Source organism: Anneissia japonica, unplaced genomic scaffold (genome assembly GCF_011630105.1).
Source record: "Anneissia japonica isolate Jap-2015-1 unplaced genomic scaffold, ASM1163010v1 scaffold1165_len1893470_cov193, whole genome shotgun sequence".
Lineage (NCBI taxonomy): Eukaryota > Metazoa > Echinodermata > Crinoidea > Comatulida > Comatulidae > Anneissia > Anneissia japonica.
The window spans coordinates 523,966-534,142 of NW_022709613.1; the positions used below are offsets into that span (position 1 = coordinate 523,966).

Genomic DNA, 10,177 nt, shown 5'->3' on the forward strand with positions numbered 1-10,177 from the left:
GGAGCCCCCTACATTAACTATGGGTTGGAGCCAACAATGATTTCACTATACCACAAAAGGATTATCCTTTCAAGTATTAAAGTGTGTTTATATCAAACCACAACACAATTCTAAGCTGTGTCTGTAATCTTATCCAAACTACAGTATAAAATTGAAAAAAAATGCCGATAATCGATGGAAAACAATCATTTTTATTTATCATGAGTGCCGGAAACAAGCTGTTAAGTGCGCCACAAACATCATCGGCGTATTGTATATTTGCAGCAGCATTCCAGAACGATTCCACACATGTATTGACAGTTGTTAGTAGCAGGTGACTCATGTTGAATTTGGTTGGTTTTAGATAATAAACAATGTTTTACATAATAAACAATGTTTTAAATATGACAATACTGTAAAATGAAGACAAATAATATGATAAGCGTTACGATTTAGGCGGCCTACATGGCTTCATATGGCCGATGTTTTAAGCCTAGGCTGGCTAGCAGCTAGCCTACGAAATGACTAGGCCTTTAGGCAAGAAGGCCAAGACAGTTCACACACAATTTTACGTAGGCCTATGCCTAATAAAATAAAAATATTGTACAAACAAATCTGTTTTACAAGCTAACAGTTTCCTTGGTTTGACAATGTACGTAAAATTTAGTTTCTGTCATGGCCTGTTGCAGTCAAAGTTTTTGCTTGCCACACATGTAGTTTTTGAAGCAAAGAAATCTAGGCCTAGCAAGGACAGGTTAATAAAAATATTTATCTCATGCCCAACTATATTTTGCATTGTCACATGCAAGATGGTACTGTACTCCAATGTCAGTACCATCAATGTCAAAATGGACAATTCCTCACAAGGACTATTTGGCAGATATACTCACGCAATACATTATAATACAAAGAGGTCCTTTGGAAAAAATAATGACAAGGTAACTATAACATCCTCAATGATTGCCTTCTTTACTTCCCATAACATTTAAATATATGCCTCGCCACCTTCGTTTAACACTGTGCAGAGCACAGGTATATGCTAATTGTTAATACTATTATTAATATTACAGAGAAGGATGCATCAAATTCCAGACACCTACACCCTGCAGTAGCCCAGTTACTAGACTGATGTCAGGGGTGTTTGGGTTCAAATCCTAAAAACGGGGTCAATGTTCATTTATGGGCAAATGCTTTTTTTTTAAAAATTGTGTAAAAAGGTTTAAAACCAAAACTTTCAAATTTTAAATTGCAAGCACTTGTGTTTTCAGGATGCGTAGTTCACATGGTTTCCTTCAATCTATGCTTGCTACACTGTTTTTTAAACTATTATGATCTAGTGAATCTAATCTTCACGAAAGATGGTCAAAATTGATGTGACAATGGTTTCTTTTTGTATGTTATATCTGAAATAAATGCATGAATGAATTATAATTTTTAAAAATTTTATCATTGTGCTTACTGTATAGAAAAGCCTATTTCCATATTTAATGTGAATGAAGTATATTTTGTACCATTCTCATTACAAGTCGTAATGCATGGTTCAATTGATTTGGCTATTGACAGCAAATTATACTTGTTGGCAGCAATTCAACTGTGGTGTTGTTGCTTTTATACCTGAATTGATGATTCTTTAATCTCTAGTTTATGCATTAATGTTCCAGCGAGTTGCAAACAGAATAGCAGTTGCTGCCATATCCTCGTCCCTGGGAATCACACTTTTAAGTTTTAGTTTAATACGACTTCAGGTCTGTATTATTTATAATCTATCTTCTGTATATTAACGTGAAGTTTAAAAAACCATGACAAAAAAACCTTAAATTTCTGCCAGTTTCTATTTAGGTTTTAAAACAAGTTCTCTCACTGTGTTTGTTCACATGTTTTTCTACGGAAAATTAAGATAGAAATGGCTTTCCTGTCATTGTTTGTTAATCATTTCATTTTAATCTTTTTTTATCCTCTATTACCTTTGAATAACTTTGGTCATAAAAGGCATACTCTGTTGGTTTTGGTTGGGATGGGCTGTACTTGAGGGAAATATTGATCACAGTGAAGGATAGTTAGCGTTTTGTAACCGCAAGGAATAAGCACTATAGAAGTACCGAGTAACAAGATTAACAATGAACTAAAAACAGTACCAATGCCTGCTGGACACATGTTTCTTCAGCATGAAAATGAATCCATATTTTTATGAGCCCTCCATCTCTACTGCTGGAGGAAAATGTTCTTTGAAAGAACCAGTCCTTGGAACAATTTTTCATAACCAATAGAAACACCCATACAGTGCTATATTAATTAATCTGCATATTAACCATGCTTGCCAACAGAATATTTCCATAAATTCCTTCATTTAATTTATACCAAATAAAACAATTTAAATATTATAACATATAAATTTACAAACTAAAAAAGGTGCCAAGTATGTGATGCTAGAATTCCTAGGGTATTTTCAGGAGGCATTCTGTCAAAGCTTTACTGTACAATGCTTAAAATTAATAATAAATTATCTGCATACAAGAAATATAAATTAATCCTATTTAATCTATAAATGCACCTTCAATGTTTACTGCTAACTTTATTAACACCATACAAATAATTGTTAAATATAAAGAAAAACCTCCTTTGCATAAAATGATAACCATTTCTATGTTCATGGACATAACAAATATACTGTAATTACATTGTCAACGAGCTTGTTGCTGTGGGATAACTCCACATTAGAGTTTACTGACGCCCTTAAGAGCAACATTAATGCTAAACAATGATGACCTGAATTGGAGAACATTCTATAAATTCATACACAATTGAACTTCGTATTTGATAATCCAAACTTGCAAATGACAAGTAACTTGGGGAAGGGGGTATTCATAAAAAATAATATTTTTGAGGAACAAATATATGGGTTAATATTATTTAAATTTAAAATGAAAACTAGCTAATTTCAAACTAACAACAATCATCATTATAAACTCTTAAAGAGAGGTCACAAAAAATATGGTTTGTACTTGCTAGAAAATGATGAAAAAATGCCTACTCTCTCTCTCTCAAAAAAAAAAAGAAAATTGATCAGGGTGATAAAATCTTCATTCACCTTATGTTAAGATTAGTCGACACTCTCAATAAAAACTGTTAAAAACAACAATACAATTAATTATTTCAGATTGTAAAAACAATACTTACCAATGAAATAATATTAAAAGAAAAAAAGACTTAGAAGACCCACAAATCTATGTGTTGCCAAGATAAATGATGACGTGTTTTAATAATTTTAACAATTTGATGAAAAACATAAAATAACATTAAAATTCATAATAATAGCAATGTTGGACTATTCCACATAATATAATAATTACTTTTTATTTTATTTTTTTATTTCTTGTTTAAACTTGGTTACATCTCAGTTGAAACCAACTGTTATTACTTTGGTATTGTTTGGAGTAACACCTCCATCAATCAATGTTCAAATAATAGTAACGCCACTAGAGTAACCAACAGAAATAAACAACATTTTAATTTGGCAAATCACAATTCATTACATAACATCACACTCTACTATTACAGTACTGCCCATAAATACTGCACATTTTTGGACGCGTCGGACATGTTCTATTTGCATCCATTCGAGGCCTACACCGTCTAAACATTCTTATTTGGACGCACTCGCGTCTACCTAAAATTGTTTATCAATGTCGATCACGTTAAATTAACAATCCCTTTTTAGTCCTGTGGTACACAATGGATACGTACATGTGCCATTGTAATGGAAAACCTATTAATCCGGCAGCTACTGTACTTTTGTTTTTGAGTCGTATATCCTTTGAAAACATCATTTTCCTCTGCTGACTGATGATCGAAACAATAAATATGACGGTAGCCTGGCATACAGATACTGTTGATTTCTGGCTCCTCAGTTGATGTGTTATTTAATATTACAAAGGTACTCACATCTTCTCACATTATAAAGTTATAATAAAGTACAGTATTGGTACTGCAGTATATTATGTTATTTTTTTATTTTTATAGAGTGCACTTGCGAACAGGGGCCACACCGGTTGCGAAAAACACACCCGATGGGCCAATCAATGGTTCGCTGCAACCGAAGTAAAAACTGAAAAAATAAAAAAACAATTTAGAAATAAATTATATTCCAGGTACGTTGGGCTGTGGCTAGGTCTAGTGTAAAAATTGAAAGTATTTACTATGCAGACACAGTCGGTGCATTACAAATCTTTTCTATTCCATGCGGCTGCTGTGTCATGAAACATGCTACGGCGAGTTCATAGTTCACCAAACTACATGTACAGGCAGGCCGTCCAATGGGTGAAAATTACATCGAAGTTATACGGGTTGAGACAAATTGTAAACAAAGTCCTATAATAATTGTAATGTTAGATCAATCAGCATTTGAAAATATATGTTGGAGTATTATTTGTTATATTGTGTGTATTTAATTACAATATATCGGTATTAATAAATGTAATGAAATATTTAAAAAACGACTATTACGAGAGTATCATTCCATAAAAAACTCATGTTCTTGATCATTTACGGCAATGATGTGTTGTATGTTGAAATCGCAATGCTTATGATGTCTCAATTATTTCAAATGAAAGGCGGTACATATACCGTATTTTGTTTAATGTTCCAAATTAATAAGTCATAGAAAATAATCAAAGCAATGTACTATATTATATATTCTATATTCATGATTATGTAATAAAATATAATTTTCGATTGGTTTATGAGACTGAGATACGCGATACTGGTCCACTTCAAGGATAAGGCTATGTTTACTTCATTAATTTTCGCCATATACAAGGTATACAAGATTAAGTATTCAAGATGACTGGGCATCATCAGAACAACGGGCTACAGTGTGTGATTGATCTTCTGATTCGGTGCACGATTTGCATGGTCGTTCATGATTTTAATTGGGCGCAGTCAAGATTACCAAAATTGGTGCGTGCTATATTGAAAAAAACAAAACAAAAAAAAAATTCAAAAACGGTGCGCATGTAAAGCGGATCGGTACATAATGATAATCAAAAACAAAAGAAAAGTAAAGCAACTTTGAGTACAAGATACAAGATTCTTTTATTGTCGGGTTGTCAACGTAAATTAGTAAAGAAGTATAGACATAAAATAATCAGGACATAAAAAATACAGAATACTGTATATAATAAGATACAATTAGTGACAAGAATTAGTCTATCTATTAAAATGAGCTTTGTGCATGTGAACAAATGATCTCTTCTCAATCAATTTAAATCCAATGTCCAAGATTAGGATTAAATGCACATTATCACCATCACTTCAAAGGGAATTATGTTTTAATTAGTATGCGAACTTAAAAACCCATTTTAACCACCCTTTCTGTGTAGTTGTTGACATTCATACTCGAAAGTAGTTTACTAGTCTTCCAAGTACAGACATCCTATTTTGTCCAACTGAACTATTAATATGATGGCTGAGTGCCCCGAGTCTTTGAATTTGTCTGGTATTTAAAGACTAGACCAGTGCAAAACAGACCACGTGCCACAGGCCCAGGCGGCTGGAGGCAGGTATGACATCGTGTGAAATAGTGCTACAGGTCTACAGTTGGTACACCCAGCTATTTTAATTCATGGTTTCATTTGTCGACAATCGACTCGTTATAACTGGGGAGATGTAACCATGGAGGAAAGGTGCAGTTGTTGCACTATTTAAAACTATGAGGATTTGCAGTGTACATTGCTGACCACAAACTCAAGTTTCAAGTGACCGGGTTTCTTATCAGCGGCGTGGTTGTGCTATTTTTAGCTAAAGATAACAGGTTTGTTAACTGAGACAGTCACCATTGCCAACGAAAATTTTGGCTTGTTGCTGCCAGAGGTTCCATAGTGGTGTAGAATGTTGTTGAGTGTTTCGTTTGATTATGACGTCACTTTCGTTGCTTCATTTGTAGTTTGGTGTGCTTTTACGATGACTTAATTGTTAATCTAACAAGCCTGTGTCAAATAAACAGTTCTGAACTGTTAAGTCACGTTGGACGCATCACGATTTTGGACTCATTCAGGATGCTTCGTGGACGTACTCAGGACGCGTCATGGATGTATTAAGGACGCGTCAAAACGTGCAACATTTAGGGAAGGTACTGCTATCATAGAATAACTCTTTAAACAAAAATTAGCAGGCACAGGCAGGTTTTTGATATTGAAAACCACCGTTTTCAACAACATAATATATTCAACATATTCGACCAGGTGTGCTTTAGGATTGGATAAAAACTGGTCCCAATATTTTTTGTTTATAAAAACAAAAAACAAAAAAAGAAACATACTACAATGCTACCAAATGATTCACGATTGAATGAAATAATCCCAGTGCAAGTGAATTTGAAAAGGATGATAAAATGCCAAACACTACTACTAAATAATAATTATTAAAACTGTAAATACCATCATCTTGATAATTTTCTGCCATTGTTCTTGCTTTTGTCTCAAGTGTGATGATCTTTTGGTCTTTATCAGCAATTTCTTCAAAGGTCAATGGTCTCTAGCTGCAAATAAAGCAATAGAAATCATATATCGTATAGAGAGAGAGGTCAACAGTTGTACACATTTGAAATACCCATCATATTAAATCGGTGTATTTTTTAGTTTCGTATTAAGCAGTTTACAGGTAGTATATATTTAATCAGACACTCAAATAGAAAAAAAAAACATGCAGTTGCCAACCCACTAACTTAAAATCAGTGCGAAGTTTTGGATTTTGGGATGGGAGAAATATGGAATATAAATAACTGTTTTGCTTGGCCTTTCTACTACACAGAAAAACTATAGAATACAACAGTCGTGTCATAACAACACCAGGTGGCATCCTTTTTTGTCAACCAGAATTTGGTTACCATTCATTACGCCTGAATGACTTCATAATATTAATTGTTTAGAATAGGCTTTCTGGAATAGGCATATTAAAACCCAATACATGTAATTTACCATCAAAATGTACTAAAAATCACATTATATTAGTTATCGAACACACATTTAATCAATTAAAATTTACAAAGAAAAACTAAGATACAACTTCTTAATAACTACATTAGAAATTGGGAATGGTTTCAGTGGAAAAAATGGCAATCCGCTTGAACGCATATTGTGTCGCCGATAGCAACGAGGTAGTATCATGTGGTATCGTGACGTAACACTGTAGAACTCTATAAATTATGCAATGGCACATGAGATCTTAGGGCTAAGCCTTTAAAAAAATAAATTTTGATTGATTTATGCATCGTGCCAATTAACAAGGAAACAAACACTTTTTAATGAGCTAATAGACACAAAATTATTTAATATTAAATCTTCAAAACCATGATATTTGATATTTACAATTCCTGGCCCTTCCAGTTGATAGCTAAAGCGTTTAAGCCTGTTTTCAAATAGGTGAATTTATCCGCGCGAATCGAAAGCGTCGGTTCACGTGCATTCACATTTCTTTTGGATCCAGAGATGTCTAAAAGGGGTGGCCGAAATTTGGGCCGATCGAGACAACAATTCCCTAGGGGGTCCGGGGGCATGCCCCCGCGAACTTTTTGTGTTCTAGACGCCCGAAAATAACATTTGAGGCATTGTGGGCTATCATTTTTTTCTTTTTCTTTCTTTTTTTTCTTCTTTAGAGGGGGGGGGGGGCAGCCCCCCCACTAAATCCGCCCCTGGCAGCCCATTGCATTTTAAAGTTTTATGATCATAACTTAAGAAATGGTAGTCCGTTTTTAAAAATTCTTGCTGTTCTTTGTTTCTCTTACCAAACTGCATCATTTGAGCTACAAAATAAAAACACTGGGTGGGTAACATTTTTAAAATAGTGTGCTATACCTACTATAAAGGAGAAACAAATATATCCATCAACAGTGATTTCCTTGTCTTTAAAAATGCTGATTAATATTAGCCAAGCAGTGTTTCAATAATATTATGCAGATATTGTGCAATAATAAGAAAAGGTAGGCCTAGTGAACAGTAAGTTAAAAAATAAAAAGATGTCTCCTTCACCTCGCTCGAGTCTAGGCAATTTATAGATAGGTCTAAACACACAAATGTTTACGATTGTTAAAGTAAAGTCATAATATATAATACTTATTTTAATGACAACATACATGACTCTCAAATTTCGAAATAACATCTTTTAAATGAAAGTAAAGTTAATGTGGATAATAAACTGTACAATTATTTTCCCGGTTACTAGGCTAAGTTGTAGCGAGTATAAATAACCACGTGTTATCATATCGAGCCTCCTGCTTGGAGGCCGTTGAGGCCGCCTCGCCTACATTGTTGCACGCATACGAACGAACCTCCGGTATCAGCGAAATGAAGAAATCAATTGGAGATGATTTTCAGACTTCACAATACAAATGTACTACAGTATGCATTGTATACTCACGTTTTCTACTTTTGGTAATTGTTGGTAATAATGAATTAGACACCATTTTCAGAGTTTTGTTATGTTTACTTCCTACTACCAGGCCAACCAGCAGCATCCGTTTCGCGCGAAGTGATGAGAGACGGCCGATAAAGAATTTTTTCACAAAGGCGGCAGTTCACAATTCATAATTATATGCACATCGAGAGCCAATAAACAAGCATATTCAAAGGACGTCATGACCTGTAAACCGCTGGGACAATATTTAAGTCACAATTGTCATAGTGATACAGTACAGTACTGACAAATAGCTCCTTTTTATCATTCATATGATTACTTTTCATAACAAAGAATGACATACTAAGTATACTAATATATTAATAGGCTTTGTGATAACGATAATGTAATAATAATGAAAATATCGATGATGATGATGATGAGGAGGAGGAGGAGTAGATGATGATGAACACCTACCTGTATGCTGGATGACGATGAGAGGGTGATGATGATGATGATGATGATGATAATGATGATGATGATGATGATGACGATGACGATGATGATGATGATGATGATGATTAGAAAAATAGACACGGAAGCATAAGAAAGGAAAAGGATAGAAATGATAAAAAATATAAGAATGAAAAATGAAAGACAGTTAAGGAATTATAAGAAAGGAAAGGAAAGATAAGGAAACTAAGAAAGGAACAGGAAAGATAAAAGAAGGAAACATAAGAAAGGAGGACGAAAGACAAGGAAACATTTAAAGGGGAAAGGAAAACAATACAAGCAACAAAAAGAAAATGAAAGAAATGATAAGGCAATTATAAAAAATTGACAGGAAAGGAAAGATGACTATAAGTACAGGAAATGAAATGGAAGATCATTGGGTACACACAATGAAATAGGAAGGAAATACAAACAAAAGGGAAAGAAAAATGAAATGCTTTGGGATGAAAAGGAAAGTAGGAGGCCATGAAATTATAAGAAAGTAGCATGCTATAAAAGAATCATTAATAATTGGTGTGTGGGCCAAAAATACATCGTTACAATTACCAAACTAACAATACATAAATACTGATACCGTAGTTTATCAAAATATAAACATCAATATATAAATAATTTATGGTAGGTCTACATTTGTACATTTGTTTATGGTCTATTTTCTTCTCTCGGGGTTGTGACAACGTGGTTTTTTGTTTGTTACCCAAAAAACCAAACAAACAAAATAGAGGCGGAGTACACACCCTCTAAATCCGCCTTTGTAAGATTCAATCAATCTAACTGCCCATCAAAATTACACTTTCTAAATAGTAACTACGGGCTCAATAAAGCTTTTAATTCTTTGTGAGAATATTTTATACTTGACTTAGCTGTATAGTCAACCCGTCCTAGCATTTGGTAGGAGCTCATTTGTAGGCCTATGCCCAATATTAATCCAGAATTTGGTGCTAAAATTAAGCATCGCATTGCTATTGTGTTGCATTTTTACTTCTCCTTATAATATGTAGACCGACGAAAATCAGATCAAATCCAACATTTACTGTTTAATTGTGTTACTTCTATAAAACAAATTCATCATGTAAACTAGGTTCTCTGCAGTTAGGAAAGAGCCAGATAGTCATATTAACGAAACAAACCCAATTTGCTTCATATAGGACGGCTAGGCCATCTATGGCCTACTTTAGCGTACAGAAAATCTGAAATGTTACTGCATACTGTTGCACAACCGGGCCAAAATATCTTCTAAACAAATTTTAAAACGTCAGTCCTGCAGAATTGTGATGACCCAATTAAATTCGACCCT

The 10,177-nt window shown here is 33.8% G+C and overlaps 1 protein-coding gene across 2 annotated transcripts in view; it reads right to left on the bottom strand.

Moving 5' to 3' along the window:
- The window catches only part of LOC117106901 (influenza virus NS1A-binding protein homolog A-like), a 30,657-nt gene extending 22,129 nt beyond the window's left edge, over positions 1 to 8,528 (bottom strand). The window contains exons 1-2 of one of the 2 annotated variants that reach the window (XM_033248419.1): positions 8,392 to 8,528; positions 6,414 to 6,514 (exon numbers count right to left, since the gene is read on the bottom strand). In XM_033248419.1, the coding sequence (XP_033104310.1) occupies positions 6,414 to 6,438 (25 nt within the window). In that variant the 5' untranslated portion in view covers positions 6,439 to 6,514; positions 8,392 to 8,528. Of the gene's footprint in view, positions 1 to 3,156; positions 3,204 to 6,413; positions 6,515 to 8,391 lie in introns of those variants that run through there. The other variant, XM_033248421.1, reaches the window with a different exon arrangement.
- Between the last annotated feature and the right edge of the window lie 1,649 nt (positions 8,529 to 10,177).